Source organism: Nycticebus coucang, chromosome 7 (genome assembly GCF_027406575.1).
Source record: "Nycticebus coucang isolate mNycCou1 chromosome 7, mNycCou1.pri, whole genome shotgun sequence".
NCBI classification, from domain to species: Eukaryota; Metazoa; Chordata; class Mammalia; order Primates; family Lorisidae; genus Nycticebus; species Nycticebus coucang.
In genome coordinates, this window is record NC_069786.1 from 27,023,376 (window position 1) to 27,044,209 (window position 20,834).

A 20,834-nucleotide genomic window follows, 5' to 3' on the forward strand; every position below is an offset into this window, starting at 1 on the left:
AGACACATAGAATAAAGATTCATCCTAACTCCAGTGAGGAGTCAAATCTCACTGAAGTATCAGGATCATGTGCCTTTGCCAAACTCAAACTAACCCAGGACGTTATTCTCTTTCCAAACTGCATCCATTATCCTCTCCTTTTGAAAAGTTTGTATCTCTTCTGCTCCCCAGAACCTGTTGAATTAGAAGTCCTCTCTTTCACACCTGTAATCCTAGCACTGTGAGAGGCCTAGGTAGGAGGATTGCTTAAGCTCAGGGTTCAAGACTAGCCTGAGGAAGAACAAGACCTTATCTCTAAAAAAAATAGAAAAATTAGCTGGCATAGTAGTACATGCCTATAGTTCCAACTACTTGGGAGGTTGAGGCAAGAGAATTTCCTGAGCCCAAGAGTTTGAGGTTGCTGTGAGCTATGATGATGCCACGATACTCTAGCCTGGGTAACAGAGTGAGACTCTGTCTCAAAAACAAAAATCAGGAAAAAAGAAGTCCTTTCCTCAGTTTACCTGTTCCTTGCCACTTCCAGAACCCCCTGTTGTCCCAGAATTGTTTTTGCATTTAAAAATTAGATGAACACAGGTCACATTACATCAGCCTGGTTAGCATGACTATTATGTATGAAAGTTGGATGAGTCATTCCAGAACCCCAGTATATTTGGAAAGGAGATGTTCTAAGATAAATATGTTTTAAACTTTAGCAACACTAATATTCAAAGCCTGTTGAGGGGACTTCTTATAATTAAACAATTTTGTTGAATAAAGGTCATTCTATCCAGATGGTATGTCCATTTCCGAGGCAGTCCTGGAGCAGGTCTGCCCATGGCATTCATCCCAGTACCTGCCTGGCTGAGGCATCAAGAGATCTTTCCTCTCTGAGGTCATCACAGCAAACTGTTCAAGGATTCAGCTGTGCTCTTGGGGCTGTGCAAGCTCCTGTACCCCCAGTGTTGGGCTCTCTGTGGCCAGATGGCTCCGGTCAGGCTCCCAGCCCATTGCTTCCTCACTTTCCACAGTCTTGGGTTTCCAAGTGGAAGAAAGGAGGGAGCCTTCTCACCCTGACTCCAAAGATATAATCTCAGATACAATCACACGGTCCTTCTGAAGGAGAGGACCAAGTAAGACCCAGCAGGGAAAATCTCCCCAACATTTGAGGTGTGCGATTAGTCCTTGAATGATGCTTGCTTTGCCAAATGACATATTAAATTCATCAACCTCAATGGTAAATGCGCCAACATCCTTTGTTAATCCTAACCGTCCTTTTTATTTTCCAAGCAGGAGCAGTTTGTCAATGACTCTTTTATATAGATGGTGAAACAACTTAAAAAGTATTTCACTTTCTTTGTCCAGACCAATATAGACTTAGAGAAAAGCAATTTTCCCAAAACAGTATCTTGTGTTTGCTGGCTCATCCAAGTAATGCTCTCTCTCTCTCTCATTGCTTCTTTGAAGGCGGCTGAAAGGCTAAATTGTTCCCTGTTTGTGCACCCCTGGGACATGCAGATGGATGGACGGATGGCCAAATACTGGCTTCCTTGGCTCGTAGGTTTGTGCCTGCTTGGGTCTGGAATGTAGAACCAACTCTTGTTTTTTTCCAATCATCTGTGAAACCCTGTTATGTCCAATAGAAAAAAATAGGAATAATTAACAGGATTGTGAGTAATAGCAATTATCACTTATTGCACCCTTATCAGAGCAACGCTGTATATATTGCCTCATTTAATTTTAATTATATTCCATACAGTCATAAATAAATCATATAAATTATATAGTTAACCTATGAGGTTGACATTATAATAACCATTTTACAGATGGAGAAACTGAGTCTTACAGTGGTTAGGTAAACTGTCCAAGTCACACAGGTTATAAGGAAAAATGGAATTTACACAGATCTGTCTGACTCCAAAGTGACCTTGCTACACACAAAGAGGCTCTAAAAAAAAGTAGCCATGCCTGTCTAATAGATTTTTCTTTGGAAGCTGATAATAGCATCAACTCTTACAAATGAGAACCATGGAATTATAAGGAGAAGGTCCGCTTCCTCCACCCAGAGATCTGAAGTCTTAAACTGTCAATGACTCGGGCTTACGGTTACCCTTATCTGCTCCTCTCCTCTGTCCTCTGCCTCCTGCACTGTTCATTCCTACATCCACACAAGTGTAAGGAAAGGGAAAAAGGAGAAGCCTCTGATTTGGCCCATCCAATCTCTCCTTATCAGTCTTTTTTTTTTTTTTTGACTTGAAAATTTATATAATTACATCAATTCTTCACTTTATGCCTTGAGTTATAATTTTGCTTTTAAAACAGCATGATTTTGGGTGGCGCCTGTGGCTCAGTGAGTAGGGCGCCGGTCCCATATGCCGGAGGTGGCAGGTTCAAACCCAGCCCCGGCCAAAAAAAAAAAAAAACCAGCATGATTTTTTTAGTGTGGTTTCACTTCAACTTTGTAAAAGTAAGCATTTCAGGTCATGATCAGGTGCGTGGAATAGGTTACAAATGAATATAGAATAAAATTTAAAAATACAAAGGGCTATACAGTAAAATATCTGCCTCTACGTTCCTCTGCCCAACCCTTTAGTCCCCTGGAGGCAGGAATTCATTTCTTGATTTTTTTTTTTTTTTTTTTATTGTTGGGGATTCATTGAGGGTACAATAAGCCAGGTTACACTGATTGCAATTGTTAGGCAAAGTCCCTCTTGCAATCATGTCTTGCCCCCATAAAGTGTGACACACACCAAGGCCCCACCCCCCTCCCTCCGTCCCTCTTTCTGCTTTTCCTCCCCCCCATAACCTTAATTGTCATTAATTGTCCTCATATCAAAATTGAGTACATAGGATTCCTGCTTCTCCATTCTTGTGATGCTTTACCAAGAATAATGTCTTCCACTTCCATCCAGGTTAATACGAAGGATGTAACGTCTCCATTTTTTTTTAATAGCTGAATAGTATTCCATGGTATACATATACCACAGCTTGTTAATCCATTCCTGGGTTGGTGGGCATTTAGGCTGTTTCCACATTTTGGCGATTGTAAATTGAGCTGCAATAAACAGTCTAGTACAAGTGTCCTTATAATAAAAGGATTTTTTTCCTTCTGGGTAGATGCCCAGTAATGGGATTGCAGGATCAAATGGGAGGTCTAGCTTGAGTGCTTTGAGGTTTCTCCATACTTCCTTCCACAAAGGTTGTACTAGTTTGCAGTCCCACCAACAGTGTAAAAATGTTCCCTTTTCTCGACATCCACGCCAGCATCTGCAGTTTTGAGATTTTGTGATGTGGGCCATTCTCACTGGGGTTAGATGATATCTCAGGGTTCTTTTGATTTGCATTTCTCTAATATATAGAGATGATGAACATTTTTTCATGTGTTTGTTAGCCATTCGTCTGTCATCTTTAGAGAAAGTTCTATTCATGTCTCTTGCCCATTGATCTATGGGATTGTTGGCTTTTTTCATGTGGATTAATTTGAGTTCTCTATAGATCCTAGTTATCAAGCTTTTGTCTGATTGAAAATATGCAAATATCCTTTCCCATTGTGTAGGTTGTCTCTTTGCTTTGGTTATTGTCTCCTTAGCTGTACAGAAGCTTTTCAGTTTAATGAAGTCCCATCTGTTTATTTTTGTTGTTGCAATTGCCATGGCAGTCTTCTTCATGAAGTCTTCCCCCAGGCCAATATCTTCCAGTGTTTTTCCTATGCTTTCTTGGAGGATTTTTATTGTTTCATGCCTTAAATTTAAGTCCTTTATCCATCTTGAATCAATTTTTGTGAGTGGGGAAAGGTGTGGGTCCAGTTTCAGTCTTTTACATGTAGACATCCAGTTCTCCCAACACCATTTATTGAATAGGGAGTCTTTCCCCCAAGGTATGTTCTTGTTTGGTTTATGGAAGATTAGGTGGTTGTAAGATGTTAGTTTCATTTCTTGGTTTTCAATTTGATTCCAAATGTCTATGTCTCTGTTTTTGTGCCAGTACCATGCTGTCTTGAGCACTATGGCTTTGTAGTACAGACTAAAATCTGGTATGCTGATGCCCCCAGCTTTATTTTTGTTACAAAGAACTGCCTTAGCTATACGGGGTTTTTTCCGGTTCCATACAAAACACAGAATCATTTTCTCCAAATCTTGAAAGTACGATGTTGGTATTTTGATAGGAATGGCATTGAATAGGTAAATGCTTTGGGAAGTATAGACATTTTAACAATGTTGATTCTTCCCATCCATGAGCATGGTATGTTCTTCCATTTGTTAATATCTGCTGCTATTTCCTTTCTGAGGATTTCATAATTTTCTTTATAGAGGTCCTTCACCTCCTTTGTTAGGTATATTCCTAGGTATTTCATTTTCTTTCAAACTATGGTGAAGGGAGTTGTGTCCTTAATTAGCTTCTCATCTTGACTGTTATTGGTATATACAAAGGCTACTGACTTGTGGACATTGATTTTATATCCTGAAACATTACTGTATTTTTTGATGACTTCTAGGAGTCTTGTGGTTGAGTCTTTGGGGTTCTCTTCCTTATCAGTCTTAATAAGAAGAGATGGAGAAAAGATACAAAATCCTGGAGCTACAAAAGAAAAGTGCAGCTCTTCTACGAACCCAGTGAAACATGGGTCATCCCAAAAAGGGACTGGACTTCCTTAGGGGGCCATTATCTTTTCTCCCCAGTCCACTTAGTACAATTAGTAATTAAGAAGTCAGCAAAATGACAATCATCACCAAGAATTAAATGGACCAATGTGTTTTAAGTAAAAAAAAAAACAACTGAATTTCAGTTCTAGCTTAGTCTGTATTTCACTGTATAACCTGCAGTCAATCACTTTTTACCTTGGTGTGCCCCAGTTCCTCATCTGTAAAATGAAAATGCTGGTCTGGATTCCCACAAAGGTCTCTTTCCACTCTGACATTTCATATGTTCCTAGGATTGCAGTTGGAGACCAAAGTACTTAATAAGGCAGCTCCTTCCCTCCACCAAATTCTTGAGCCACACTGAGTAGAGATAACATAAGAGGCCCAGTGCTGTCAAGTTTCAAAGAAAATCTCATCCATATTCACAAAACTTGACAAGTCCCATAAACCTATTTATATTGCAACTTCCCACCTGAAAAACAGAGGGCAAGCATTTGTATACAGAGTCATTTCATCATTTATTTATGCAACATATACATATTCATCCTCTCCAGCATGTCAGGCTCATACTAGGCACTGAGGACATAGATATAAACAAACCCTCTGTCTCCTGGAGTTTACAATCTGGTTAAAGGAAGGAGACAATAAACAAGTAGTGCAGATCACAAACAAACAGACTAATTTCAGAATGTTATTTTGGATGCAAAGGTGGTCACTAGTGTATTGGAGCATCCCAGCAGAGAAGGGTCATGATCCAATTCAGACTGAAAATATAACTTCAGGTCCTGTATAGACAGGGATGGTGGGGTTATAGTTCAAGTAATTAATGGAAAGCAGAATCACAGGCAGCTCCTCTGGCTCCTCATATTTTAGCCACAGATGGTTCCCCCTACAAGGGGCAACCAGGAAGGTTCAGATGCTTCTCTTTCCCAAAGTAATGGCCTGTATACAGCCAAGCCATTGGAGCACAGGGACCCCATGTTTCTTATCATTGACAGTTCCCCCAGTCATTAGCTGCCATTCCCCAGTCATTAACATCACTGAACTTTCTGCTTGAGATGACAAGTCCTGAGCCTGTGACTATTTCATCTTTCAGGAATGCCAGCAGAAACCACCATAGCCATTTGCTCCATGATCATGGGTGGAGTGTTTGAGAAGTTCCCTAAACTGAAAGTGTGTTTTGCACATGGAGGTAAGACCCTGTCTGTATTAGCTCAGCCTGTCATAATAAGACACTATAAACAAAAGTGTGTTTTACACATGGAGGTAAGACCCTGTCTGTATTAGCTCAGCCTGTCATAATAAGACACCATAAACTAAGTGGATTTTAAACAATAGAAATTTATTTTCTCACAGTTCTGGAAACTAGAAGTCTAAGATCGAAGTGATGGCAGGGTGGTTTCTAGCAAAGGCTCTCTTCCTACCTTGCAGATAGCCACCTTCTTTGTATGGCTCTTCTGTGCATTCAATGGCAAACTCTGGCGTCCTTTCCTCTCCTTATAAGGACATTCTATTGGATTAAACCCTACTGTATGACCTCACGTAATCTTAATTACCTCCTTAAAGGCCCTTTCTCCAGATACAGTCACACTGGGAATTAGGGATTCAACATAGGAATTTGGGAGAGATACAATTCAGTCCATAACATCCTCCCAGCCATCATTCTAGTCATGATAGTTTGGGGACCAAATTCTATTTTTGTAGGCAAGTTTAGTTCGCTTAGCACAGTTCAGTTTTTGTTTTGTTTTGTTTTGATTTTTATTTAAATCCCTCTAGTTAGACTTTGAGCTCTCCTGTCTGCCATAGTCCATACCATACTCCATTGTTTACAAATGGGCCTATTTCATTCTTTTCCATTGCCTGCCTGGCCCCTGTAGGTAACTGAGTTTGCGACTCTTACACACAAACACACACACACAATATAAAATTACACATGTGGTTCTCTACCTTGCTTTTTCTTCTCAACAAAGCAGAGAAGATTCTTTTCATGTAAATAAATACAGAGTTTCAGCACTTTTGATGGCTTCATGAATGGCATTACATTTTGTGGATGTGCCATCATAATTTAGTTCTCACTGACAGATTGTCTCAGCATTTTGCTAGTACAGGGTATTTTGCTATTATAATCACACTACATTTGAAAACCTTGACCACACATCTTGACACGCTTGTCTTCTCTCAAGTCTGAATTTCTAGGTGAGTCAATGACATTTCTTCTGGGTCATCTCCCAGCACTTGGAATGCAGTGAGTCCTTTGTAATTAACCAGCTGGGCTACAGTTACTTCTTACATACAACATCAGGACTGAAGAAATCCTCTCTAATCAACACTCTCAGTAATGGGTTTTACTCGCAGGCGGTGCCTTCGCCTTCACAGTGGGAAGAATCTCTCATGGATTTAGCATGCGACCTGATCTTTGTGCCCAGGACAATCCAATTAACCCAAAGAAATACCTTGGTTCCTTTTACACGGACTCCTTGGTTCATGATCCTCTGTCCCTCAAGCTGTTAACGGATGTCATAGGAAAGGTAAGCCAGGTTTGCTATTTGAACGGTTTATGGTGAACACAATGCTGGATTAGCAACCAGATACTTGGCCTCTGTCCAGGAAAAGGCATTAGAAGAAAGGAGAGGCATACAGAGGTTTGGGATTAGGTTTACTTGCACAGCAGATTCTCTCCAGGGCCTCCCACAACATAGAGTGTGTATCACCAGGGAAGTATTTCATCTGACAGAGAAATCCCAGATAATTCACATGGCTGGGAATTTCCCGCAGATCAGCTCTCTTCCTTAGGGACATCTCTGTACCCATCTAAAATAACATGTGACAACATGGTGAGCAGGAAGGAGCTACTACTTTTGAAGTCAAATTGAACTGGGTTAAAATCCTGGTTCCATCTATTACTAGTTGGGCAAATTGTTAACACAACTGTCTTCATCTACTAATTGGAGAAAACTGGAACATTAGAAGGAGGAAATGCAGGGCTGGGAACTGGCCCTGGACAGGGAGCAGGGAAGACGGTAGAGGGGCTTGTGTGCCATAGTGTGAAATTCCTTCCTGGAATGAGAGGCCTTTGTTTTGAAAACATTTCTCTCATTTGATTAAGAACCCCTACTTTTATGTATTCTTTGAAAAGGCTAATTCAGCAAGTTAGAGAATTTAGGACAAAGGCCAGTATAAATTAGCAAAAAGTCTGAAATATTTAGTACTTCAATTCTATTGTGTTATTTACAGATACCTACAGATTTCCAAATCTTCCCAAGGAAAAATATCTTTGGAGTTTTTAAAAAGTATGTGGACATCTTTAAAGATTTGCAATATGCTGCTCAGTTTGAGATTAGACTCTAAGATCTAAAAAATCTTCTTTAGCAGAGAAAGAGGTCCATCATTTGGAAGTTATAAGTATTCTATCTCCAGAATAAACACTTCGTCTTACTTTAATGCTAACTGTTTCTCTGGCTTGAGGAAATCACTAGAATATAAATGTTTAACATTTTAGTTTGATAATAAATTATGTGGTTGAGCTGTGTCCCTGTCATCTAGCTTCTGTGTTGCCCCTGCAGAGATGGGTGGTTGACCATGATGTTGATTGTTTTGGATTTGGATGGAGGGCAATGGGGACATGTGTAAACAGGAAACTACAAAAGAGACTTGTGAGCTCTGGACTTTGAGTAGTAGAGGAGGGAAAGAAGGAAAGTAGTGTGGAATTAGGAAGAGGGTAATCCTCATTACCTCCCATCAAGCCTAGTATCCCCCTGGTATTCTTGGAAAATGCAAAGTCCATCTTCTGAGGTTCATAGCAGTGAAGGTCACTATGGCCTTCAAACAGCACCCAGGGCAATACACATTGGCCAGGGGCCAGAACAGGAGAAGAACATGGCAAGAGCCTCATGGTAACATGTGGATGGACCAGTTGGTGAGAACAGGTGATTACACCCCTATTAGGAATTCCCAGAAAAACTCAGAGGGCACTTTGCAAAGTTAGTGGTCCCGAGATCTTGCATCCAAACTGTGAACGCTTGAGTTGTTATGATTTGGGCATCAAAAGTAAACATAGCCTCATTTTATGTAATCTCACAGGCTGACGAATCCAGGATACAGGAGCAGGGTATATCAATAATTTAGAATTCTTTTTAAAATATTAATGCTTTCTCATTCTAGTTATATTCGCATTAGCAAATTCTCTTTCAAAAACAATCCCAAATCAGAATGGATAAGGAAAGTCCTAGCAGGACATCTGGGCTATAGAGCAATGTAGCCAGATTAGAGAAACAGGATAGAATGCTGTGGAGGGAGGTCTCTAAAAATAAAATAAAATAAAAAAAATCGAGCTGATATATTAGTTGGTGTGTTTGAGAATTGAATACAATTATTGCTAGACATTTAACAGATCTGCTGATGCATAAGGAACAAACAAGCAGTGTATACACAGAAAATTAAGCAAATGAAAGAAAAGAACATAACTCTAAGAAAGCAGATATCTGTATGAGGGCAGATTGTAACTGTATATTACTTTACTCAGCAATGAACAATTTTTATAATCATAATGGTGTACATACAAAATGCTAAATTTAACTGAAAATTATAATCCTATTAAGAAAATAGCGAAGTTGAAGAAAGAAATAAATTCTCAGTAACTCTAATGGGAAATCAATAAATAGTCTCTATAGCTAATAAATCAAGAAATAATAATATAAACTTATTAACTGTCAATATGAAGGTCATTGTCAGAAGATGCAAGTTAAAAAGGTAAAAGCAGTTGCCTTGGCAACAAGAATTAGGAAAGTGAGCCCAGGACTGCTTTTGATAATAAAGATATTTTAGTAATATGTGATTGTTTAACAACATATAGACATTACTTTAATAAATAAAAATTGTAAATGTCTATTCTCTTGCCACAAAAACAATAACCAAAAAAAAAAATGGGTAACTATGTGAGATAATGGAAATGTTAATTTGCTTCCCTGTAGTAACCTCTTTACTGTCTATATGTATTCCATAAAATCATTTTAGATATTTTAAATATACATAATAAAATTTAGTTTAAAATGTAAAAATTAAAAGAGGACAGCTGGATTCCCCCAAAAGATGTATATTAATAAACAACAAAATCTTTGAAACAAAAAAAAATTGTAAATGTCTTAAAGAATAGATATATGTAATATATTTTAAAAAACCCAAACCATTATTAAGCACCTACTATTTCTAAAAACACTGGGCTATTTGGTCAAGAAGTACTTAAATTACTTAATCTCTTCGTTTTCTTCCACTTCTAAATTTTTTTCCTTTTAATTTATATCAGCTCATTCTTAAAAAGAGATGTGAAAAATGATAGTTAATATGTTATCAGTATATCACTGTGAAAAATACAAAAAAAAAGGAAAACTTTGTTTCCCTATAGTAACATGATCATAGAAAATACACTCTATATATTTAGCAGGATAAATTTTGAAGCAGTCAGTTACATCATATACTCGTAAGGTTACATCATAATTTTGGCTAGGTTTATTGGTAATATAATGGTGGTGATACATTCTGAGCAATGCATCATTAGGCCAACATTGTTGTGTACTTACCCAAATCTAGATGGTATAGCCTACCACACATCTCTATGGCATAGCCTATCGCTTCTAGGCTACAATCCTGTACAGCATGTTACTATACTAAATACTGTGTAGGTAACTATAACACAAGGAGAAGTGTTTGTGTATATAAACATAGAGATGGTACAATGAAAATAAAGCATAAAAGATGAAAATGGTACACCTGTAAGTGAGTGTTGAGTGAACGCTCGAGCAAGTTCAAACTCTTTTTTTTTTTTTTTTTTTTGGTTTTTGGCCAGGGCTAGGTTTGAACCCTCCACCTCTAGCATATTGGACTGGCACCCTACTCCTTGAGCCACAGGCACCGCCCGCAAGTTCAAACTCTTGAGCTTAGGAGATCCCCTGGCCCCAGCCTTCCGAATAGGAGGTACTACAGATGCCCACCATTACCCCAGGCTAATTTTTCTATTTTTAGTACAGAAGAGACTCACTTTTGCTCAGGCTGGTCTTACCCACCTAGGCCTCCCAGAGTGCTAGGATTACAGGCACGAGCCACCTGTAGCCTGCCTGTTTTCTTTATTTTTAAAAGAGAAACCAGAAATTCCTGTTCTATAAAATAGAAAGTGTTTTATCTTATAGTAAAAGAAAAGGTTCACTTTTAGTAGCAACAGTATCAGTTTTTACAACAACAGGCATAAATGAGATCTTGTCTTGGGCATGTGGTCTATAATTTATAAGATGAACCTGCTCTGAAGATCAGCCAGGCACAAGGGCAAAAGCTTCTTCATCTTTTTTTTCTGTGTCTCTACATCTTTAATATTCAAGACTTCTCCAGTCAGGGATTCTAAATGGTTAGTCTGATCTGGAAATCTGAAAAGGCTTTTTATCATCCAAGAAAGATTTGATTATACCCAGGGCTATTGTAGGCAGAAGCGCATACCATATGTATTAGAAATATTATCAACATTGCTTAAAACAAAAAGGGCTTCGTGACTAATTCCCACCTAACATGACATTTAAATTTATTGCAATACTTCAGTCTCCAAGTATTTTGGTTAAATGATGCTTTTCTATGCACTGTGATCCTCAGTAGAGTAGAACCCTTTTTTTAATGCCTATAAGCTTCCTTAGGACAAGAGCATAACTTACTACCTTCTCAAGAAATTGTGGTAAATGAGAGAGAGAGTTCATGTACTGACTCTACCACTGGTTAGCTGGGTGACCTTTACTATCAAGTCACTTACCCTTCTCAGCCTCAGTTTCCACAACTGTTAAGTTGGGAACATTAAGAAGGCAGATTTGATGTGAAAAGTTAGTACTACACCAAAGGACTACACAAGTGTCAGAGATTTACATCACCTATTCCTACTTTACAAAGAGTAGGTGTTGAGTTAATGATTGTTTAATTGAATTGTGTAATAATCTTGGGAACATAATGTTAATCTTGTTTGTGTTGATTAAGTTAAACCAGGCTCCTTTACTATGAAATTATGTCTCAGAAAACAAACTAAATATCCGGTATACTAAAATTTTTGTATTAAGCTATGTTATAACAGTGTTAGGTTGTATTTACTGCAAATGATACTAAGGAGATATGGTAATGAGAAGATAGTTAAGTGTTCTTTTTCTAGAAGAAAAATGATACTTTCTCCCACTATTAAAATTATTTAGTAAACCACATCTTTCAGTGTTTGCAGGCAGCATCCCCTGAGAATGTGAAAAAGTTAATGCATCCCAGCAGGTGAGAAGTTTATTTCTTTTCCTTGGCAGAAATATTAATCACTATTATTATAAGCTCAGTAAGTCTTTGACCTCAGAGGGAGATGTGTGCTGCTGCTGGCTTTGTGAGGGAACCGTATGTTGGACCAAAGTGTTAGTGCTGAGAAACCCATGAGGATTATACACTGTTTTACAGCCTGATAAGGAAAGCCAGCATCTATTTGTTCAGGATCCCAGAAGAGACAGTCATGACACGTAAAATGCCCACCTTCAGAAGTATTCCTCTGGGTTTAATAAAATCTTTAGAAAGGCCCTACTAAAACGCTGATGTTGTTGAATGTTACATTAGCACATTTACACAGGCATCTTTGAAAACTAGTTCATGAGCCAGGTGTTGTTGCAGGCGCCTATAGTCCCAGTTAATTGGGAGGGAGGCTGAGGCAAGACAATTGCTTAAGCCCAAGAGTTTGAGGGTGCTGTGAGCTGTGATGCCACAGCACTCTACCGAGGGCAACATAGTAAGACTCTGTCTCAAAAAAAAAAAAGAAACTGGGGCGGCGCCTGTGGCTCAGTTGGTAAGGCGCCAGCCCCATATACCGAGGGTGGTGGGTTCAAACCCAGCCCCGGCCAAACTGCAACCAAAAAAAAAATAGCCAGGCGTTGTGGTGGGCGCCTGTAGTCCCAGCTACTCGGGAGGCTGAGGCAAGAGAATCGCTTGGGCCCAGGAGTTGGAGGTTGCTGTGAGCTGTGTGAGGCCACGGCACTCTACCGAGGGCCATAAAGTGAGACTCTGTCTCTACAAAAAAAGAAACTGGTTCATGATCACAGTGGATCCTAAGGGAACAGTGTCTTGGATCATAGATAAGAAAACAGAAGAAAGTCTGGCTTTTGGGAGACCAGGATTAGGTATGTTAATTGGAAACCTGAGAGGTCATGAGAGCCTTGAGTTAAGGTCAGTGGAAAATACGGGCAAAAATCATCCAAAGCTATCTCATATACCTCCCAACCCTGGAGTATCAATGTAATTCATTTAAAACATAACCAACTTGCAGTTATGAAGTAATAAGTGATAGAAATTGCAACAGAAAAAAAAAATTTTTTTTTGAGACAGTGTCTCAAGCTGTCACCCTCAGTAGAGTCCTGTGGCATCACAACTCACAGCAACCTCAAATTCTTGGGCTTAAGCAATTCTCTTGCCTCAGCCTCCCAGGTAGCTGGGACTACAGGCGCCCATCATAACGCCTGGCTTTTTTTTTTTTTTTGGTGTTGAAGTTGTCATTGTTTGGCATGCCTGGGCTGGACTCGAACCCTCCAACTCCCAGTGTATGTGGCTGGTGCCCTAGCCGCTGAGCTACAGGCACTGAGCCAGAAAAAGTATTTTTAAATCAAGTCATCCTTTAGGACCATATAACTCATAAAGAATCTCTTCCCCCTCCTCTGTTTTTTCTGCTACTATCTCTTCTCCCTTTGCACAAGAAACTCGATTGACAAGAATTTTATTTCTAGTTCTTTTATGCCTACTTCCTTCTTTCTTATGAAATTATTAACAAGTTAGAAATAGTCAAAAGTTTACCAGAAGTTATTAATAAAAGGCATACAGTAGATAATGGGCATGAAACAATTTACAAACCAAATAGCCACAAGTGGGTAATTAGCCTCCTACAGAGAGGACATGTGAACAATAGCTACTAAATAATAATTAAATATTCCCAAACCATTAGTTTGATGTTTTGCAATAAGCATTCAAAATCAAGTTAGGAAGGAAGGCAGGGAAGCATCTTAACTAGAAAGGATAAATTGCAGAAGACTGATTTTCATGTCTGTTTTAGAACCATTTGCTTTCTCCACATTAAAACAAAACAGAGCTCCTCTTAAAATGTATTTATATCTGAGAGGGCTGCAGTACTGGGAATGGAAGAATTCCTAACTAGAAAGCAAAATTAATCTCTAGATGTAATTTTCATGTTAATGTAGTTGACAAATGTAATATAAGCATGGGACTTTCAAAAATCATGTTGTGTTTTGAAATAGTAAACAGTTTTAGCAATAGCAGGTTAGAAATAAGGACAAATGAACCTCCAGTGAATACCAAGCAGACAGTGCAGGATGAGATCAGCTGTTGGCACAGATGTGAGGAGACATAATTTTGGGTCTTCAGGGCTTCTATCGACAGGTGTATTTGCTTGGTTTAATACAGTAATGAATATGGAAACCTAGAAATAGAATTGTTAGTCTATCATGGCCTTCCTATAAACTTTATTATGTACTTTCCCATATTTCTTATAAATGTAAAACCTAGAAAAATCTTTTTCTTTTCAGTAGAAATCAACGTGTCATGTACCCTCACAACAGCTCAAATTTAGAGTATTTAAACTTTGGTTAATATTTCAGGCCTAGTTATAATCAGACTTCCATCTTTCATACATTCAAGCATTCTTTTCTTCAACACACACACACACACATCTTCTAAAGCAACTCTTCAATTTATTATAAGCATGTGTCAGAGTTTTATCCCAAACTTGTTTCAAAAGCATAGGTTTTCTTAAAAATCTGATGCAAAGAATCCATCTTGGCAGACTCATTTTCTAGGTAAAAAATGGTTAAATAATTAGTGTAAGATTAGATTTTTTAAAAGACGAATATCTAGTTAAGGGTGATAGCCTCTTTGCATTATTGGTTAAAGGTCTTAGCCTAGTACCAAGACTTTCAGTGGGTTTCCCAACAGAGGTTCTTAAGCTCATTTGCTTATCAGAAAATTGTTCAAGTATTTTATCAGAAGCGCTAATTATTTCCCGAGAAAAAGCAGCTAGTTACATCAGACCACAAAGTTCTTCCCCAGCTCAGGGTTTGGGGCCTCTTTCTCACATTTATTGGGGCTGCTAATGGCTTGGTTAGGAATTTGAGTTTTACTTTCTGAGCAAGGGAAACTTTTTAAAGCATTTTAAGTGGGGATATACCATGATCAAATCTGTATATTTATTTATTTGTTTGTTTATTTGTTTATTATTTTGAGGCAGAGTCTCACTTTGCCACCCTTGGTAGAGTGCCGTGGACTCAAGTGATCCTCTTGCCTCAGCCTCCCAAGTAGTTGGGACTACATGTGCCTGCCACCATGACTTGCTAGTTTTTCTATTGTAGTAGAGATGGGTCTCACTCTTGCTCAGGTGGGTCTCAAACTCCTAAGCTCAGGCGATCCATCCACCTCAGTCTCCTAGAATACTAGGATTACAAGCACGAACCACCATGCCCAGCCAAATACACATTTTTTAAAGACCTTTTTCTCAAGTATTTAGTATTGATTGAAGAGGAACCAGGGAGATTAGTTAGAAAACTATAATAGTGGCCCAATTTAATTTTAATAAACATACACTCTGTACCAGGCCTGTGCTCAGAGCTGGGGACACCATTTCTGCCCTAGTTCTAGGCTGAGCGGAGGAGATAGAGACACAAACCTGGCTCCCCCACTTCTGTGTACTAGCTGCACAACTCTAAGAAAGTTGTTATCTCTGCTTCCTCCTCTCTGAAATGGGGTCATGATAGGACCCACCTCAGAGGAAGGTTGTAGGATTAAATAAGTTAATAAATGCAAAGGGCTTAGAATAGCACCCTGCACATAGTAAGCAATTAATAAATGTTACTGTTATTATGATCAGCGATCATCTCATAACAATGTAGTAAGTGTTGTCAGTAAAAGTCTATGAAGGGTGCTAAGGAGCATAGATGTCACACTTGGCTGAACTGAACACTGGTTAGGAAAACTGAGTAAAGGGAGGAACTGGGGAAATGGAGAGGAGGTGATGGAAACAAGAAACAATGTAGAGATAGAATCCAAAGTGCTTAGTGACCCATGACATGCTGTGGGTGAGGGAGCAGGAAGAGTCCAACACGACTCCTAGGTTTTTGGCTTTGGCAGCTGGGTTAAAGAGGTGCCATCAACCAGAAAATAAAACAGGTTCAGGTTCATACTCTATCAAACAGTTATGCATCAGACATTAGAATTTGTGAAATCATCAATTAATACCCAAAATATAATTCCCAGTAAATAGTGGCAAAAATGTTACACAAATCTGATCAGAGTCGCTAGTTAACATCCTGAATTGGAAACAGACACTACCACAGTGGCACATTAAAATCTTAAACTCAGCTTTGGTATATGTCTAATTACTCAAGTTTAAGTTTTTCCAAATGCCCCCATGTTTTTGGCCCAATATTTATGATTTATGAATTTAGATAAATATAATGGAGAACAATTAAGGCCAAGGGCATGGATTAGTTCAGTGGTTCTTAACCGTGACTGCACATTAGAACCATCTGGTTAAACAAAACAGTGATGTCTAGGTCCCTACATAGGATGATTTAATTGGTTTGGGATAGGATCTGCAATGGGTATTTTTTTTTTTTTTTTTTTGTGGTTTTTGGCTGGGGCTGGGTTTGAACCTGCCATCTCTGGCATATGGGGCTGGCGCCCTACTCCTTTGAGCCACAGGTGCCTCCCCTGCAATGGGTATTTTTTTAAAGTCCCCCAGGAAATATTAACATACACGTAGGGTTTAGAAACACAAGTCTAAAGAATAGACTATAGAGTCTATAAGAATCTAAGAATTTAGAGACACAAGGAACCTTAGAAATACTCTAGTGCAATGTTTTGAAATATTTTTAATTCCTGGATACCTTTAGTCAAAGTCTTATATTCAGTGTGTAAAAAACAAGACATAGAAAAGTGAGTTTTTAAATTAGAGAGTAGTAGAGAGAAAAGCGTTGCTTGTTAGGCCTCTCTTCTTCCATTTCCCTTTCTTTATACCCCATTTACACTCACACCAGCCTGCCACCCTCCAATTATTTGCAATATAATTCAGTTCAAAAACAATGCTTAAGACTGAAAACAATCATTCATTCATTCATTCAATCATGGAGTATGTTTTGAGCTGTAACAACATGATTGGTACTAATGCATAGGAAGAATTCATACTTTGGGGGTAAAACAGACAAGATTACAAGTATCTTTAGAAGAAAACATGGGGAAATTTATTTATATCTCAGAAATAGGTAAAACTTTCCTAATTCAAAATGTAGAAACTATAAGGAAAAATCTGCATTTGACTATTAAAAAATTTGCATGGTTGGCTCGGTGCCTGTAGCTCAGTAAGTAGGGCACCAGCCACATACACTGAAGCTGATGGGGTCAAGCCCGGCCCAGGCATGCTAACCAACAATGACAACTGCAACCAAAAAAATAGCTTGGCATTGTAGTGCCTGTATTCCCAGCTACTTGGGAAGCTGAGGCAAGAGAATCACTTAAGCATAAGAGTTTGAGGTTGCTGTGAGCTGTGACACCATGGCACTCTACCCAGGGCAACAGCTTGAGACTCTGTCTCAAAAAAAAAAAAAAAAAAAAAAATTTGCATGGCAATTAACTACAATAAGCCAAGTAAGAAGCCAAATGATTAATTGAGAAAATATTTGCAACATTATCCTTTCTTTTTTTTTTTTTGTAGAGACAGTCTCACTTTATCACCCTCCGTAGAGTACCGTGGCATCACACAGCTCACAGCAACCTCCAACTCCTGGGCTTAAGCGATTCTCTTGCCTCAGCCTCCGAGTAGCTGGAACTACAGGTGCCCACCACAATGCCTGGCTATGTTTTTGTTGCAGTTTGGCCGGGGCTGGGTTTGAACCTGCCACCCTCAGTATATGAGCCCACTGAGCCACAAGCACCCTACCCACTGAGCCACAGGCACTGCCCAATATTTGCAACATTATCATAGACAAAGAGTTGAATCTCTAATATTTCAAAAGTTCCTAAAACTAAGCAAGAAAATAAACAACTCTAAATAAACAAGCAGAAGATATAAACAGTCAACCTCATGCAAAATAAAAATAAAAACTGCACCGAGATACCATTTTTTACTTAACAGATTAGCAAAGGAGTATCATCAGAGTTAAAGAGGGTATTTCGTATTGTTAAAAGGGGCTCAATTTAGGCCATGTGCAGTGGCTCACCCCTATAATCCTAGCATTCTAGGAGGTCAAGGAGGGTAGATGTTCTTGTGCTCAAAAGTTCAAGACTAGCCTGAGCAAGAGCAAGACCCTGTCTCTACTATAAATAGAAAAAATTAGTTGAGCATGGTGGCATGCACCTATAGTACCAGCTACTCAGGAGGCTGAGGCAAGTGGATCACTTGAGCCCAAGAGTTTGTTACAGTCCCTTGGGCAGCCAATTTACAGAGGTTTTACTGAACTTCCGTATTGGTAACAGTTATCACTTTAGTGCCCAGATCTTAATTTCTAAATTCCATCTTCCATGCTAATGAAGCTGGGATGGTTGGAGAAAAGGCTGATTCCAGGACCAAGAAAGTACAACTTTGAGGGTTGCATATGTACATGGATTCAACCAACTGTGAATTGAAATACTTAAAAAAAAAAAATAGCTGGGCAAATGGCTCATGCCTATAATCCTAGCACTCTAGGAGGCTGAGATGGGAAGATCACTTGAGCTTAGGAGTTCAAAACCAACCTGTTCAAGACGAAGACCCCATCTCTACTAAAATTTAAAAAATTATCCAGGTATGGTGGAAGGTGCCTATAGTCTCAACTACTCAGGAGACTGAGGCAGAAGGATGGCCTGAACCCAGGAGTTTGAGGTCACTGTGAGCTAGGCTGACACCATGGCACTCTAGTTCTGGCAACAGACTGAGACTATCTCACCAAAAAAAATATATATATATATATAATTTATATGTATATATAAATACAATAAAAAATAATGCAAATAAAACCCAATATAGTATAATAACTATTTATATAGCATTTACGTCACTTCAGTATTTTAAATAAAGAAATGATTTAAAGTTACACAGGGATATGCATGGGTTATATGCAAATACTACACCATTTTATGTGAGAGACTTGAGCATCTGAAGATGTTAGTATCCATGGAAGTGCTAGAACCAATCCCCCACAGATACTGAGGGATATCTCTACTCAAAGAATAGTGAGGAAATAGCATTAAGTCACAGGAGTTAACTTGAATGGATTCACATTGATCACATCTGAGATGATCTGGCTATCAAATAATGATAATAATGGATAATAATTATTATTTGGATATAATAAAATCCATGAGTCCAAAATGATAAAAACAAGAATATATGAATAAATAAGTGAATACATATTTAATTTATGTGAGTAAATGTGAATATATATATAATGAAATCTCTCCTTTGTAAATAATGAATATACAATAAACAATAGTTAGAAAAGCATTATGAAATGATAAAACCAGTGGGTGAAAGTTTGATCAGGAACTAGATATTTACATGATCTCAAAGTATCTCCCCACAAATTGTTTATTATTTTGTTTTGTTTTGTTTTGAGACAGAGTGTCACTATGTCACCCTGGTAGAGTGCCATGGTGTCACATCTCACAGCAACCTCAAACTCTTGGGCTTAAGTAATTCTCTTGCCTCAGCCTCCCAAGTAGCTGGGACTACAGGTGCCCACTACAACACCCAGCTATTTTTTTGTTGCAGTTGTTTAGTTGGCTTGGGCCGGGTTCAAACCCACCACCCTTGGTGTATGTAGCTGGCATCTAACCATTGTGCTACGGGTGCCATTTATTAATTTTGAAGGAATATAACTTCACAGTAGAAAACCTTACAAACACCAACTTAACTAAATAACCAAAATCACTAATACTATCATGGCCCTACTAATATCGCTTCTTTAGTATTCCTACCAAAAATGCACAATTTGTATATAATCATGAGGAAATACCACACAAACACAAACTGAGGACATTCTGTGAAATACCTAGTCTATAGTCTTCAAAAATCTCAGGTCAAAAGTGACCAAAAAAAGAATAATTGATAACAAATTAAGGAAAATGTCAGAGACGTGACAACTAAATTTAACATAGGACCATCAGCTGGATACTAGACAAGGAAAAATAATTAGCTATAAAGCACATTACTGGGACAATTGAAAAAGTTTGAATATGAACTGTGGATAATCATCTTACCAATGTTAAATTTCCCAATTTTGAGAAGCGTTCTGTAGTCATGGGGGGGGAACTATCCTTTTTTAAAGGAAGTCAACACTAACTTATTTAAGAATAAAGAACCATGATGCCCCAACTTACATATGGTTTAGAGAAATGTGTTTATTCATAAATATTCATAGAGAAATGACAAAGCGAAGATGGAAAAATGTAAACAATTGGTGAATCTGGATGAGGATTATTTGGCAGATCCTTGAATTTTCCTGCAACATTTCTATCACTTTGAAATTCTATCACTTTGAAATAAAAAATTATCAATAATATTAATAAAAAAATAGGAGTTGGGGCTAAAGCATTCCAACCAGATTAACCCAGTGAAGTCAGGAAAACTACACAAAATTGGATATATCTAAAACACTGTGTGACTCATTTAGAGCTCCAGCAGAAAATAAGATGGCAGACTTGAATTGGGAAAACTTGAGGAAGATTAATAAAGAGATTATTTACAAGTTGTGGGAAGCCACATTACCATTCCAAGGGCCTGCTGACAAGAACCGAGACTTTCAGTTGGAGGCTGGGTGACTCCATAGGAGGGTGCTGGAGGATAAACACTTTCTTCCCATTCTTTAATCCTTGCCTGTGTTGCTTATTTGCTAAACCCATCTGGAACCCATCTGGAAGCCAACAGCCTCAGATAACAAAAACTTAGACAATTCATCAACAGTAGATCTATCACACACAAGAAAAAGTCTTGAGAGAGTTCTTCAGGATGAAATGAAAAGATACTAGACAGAGAGCAAATCGTAAGGAAAATTAGAAAATACTTGACATCCCAGCCTGAGCAAGAGTGAGACCTCATCTCTACTAAAAATAGAAAAACTGGCTTGTCGCCCATAGCATAGTGGTTATGGCACCAGCCACATACACCGAGGGTGGCGGGTTCAAACCCGGCCCAGG

General features: G+C 38.5%; 1 protein-coding gene and 1 long non-coding RNA gene across 10 annotated transcripts in view; one reads left to right on the forward strand and one right to left on the reverse strand.

Annotated features, from left to right (window-relative positions):
- Positions 1–20,834, forward strand: part of ACMSD (aminocarboxymuconate semialdehyde decarboxylase) — a 69,647-nt gene that overhangs the window by 32,055 nt on the left and 16,758 nt on the right. For 8 of the 9 annotated variants that reach the window (XR_008381156.1, XM_053596779.1, XM_053596778.1 and 5 more), the window contains 3 exons: positions 1,447–1,540; positions 5,716–5,811; positions 6,975–7,147. Coding sequence is in view for 8 of the 9 variants with exons in the window: in XM_053596779.1 (XP_053452754.1) it covers positions 1,447–1,540; positions 5,716–5,811; positions 6,975–7,147 (363 nt within the window). In the remaining variant the exon portion in view is untranslated. Of the gene's footprint in view, positions 1–1,446; positions 1,541–5,715; positions 5,812–6,974; positions 7,148–7,853; positions 8,064–20,834 lie in introns of those variants that run through there. The other variant, XM_053596782.1, reaches the window with a different exon arrangement.
- Positions 1,316–20,834, reverse strand: part of LOC128589909 (uncharacterized) — a 65,621-nt gene continuing 46,102 nt past the window's right edge. Inside the window, exon 2 of the long non-coding RNA XR_008381157.1 lies at positions 1,316–1,606. This is a non-coding gene — a long non-coding RNA (uncharacterized LOC128589909). The remainder of the gene's footprint in view (positions 1,607–20,834) is intronic.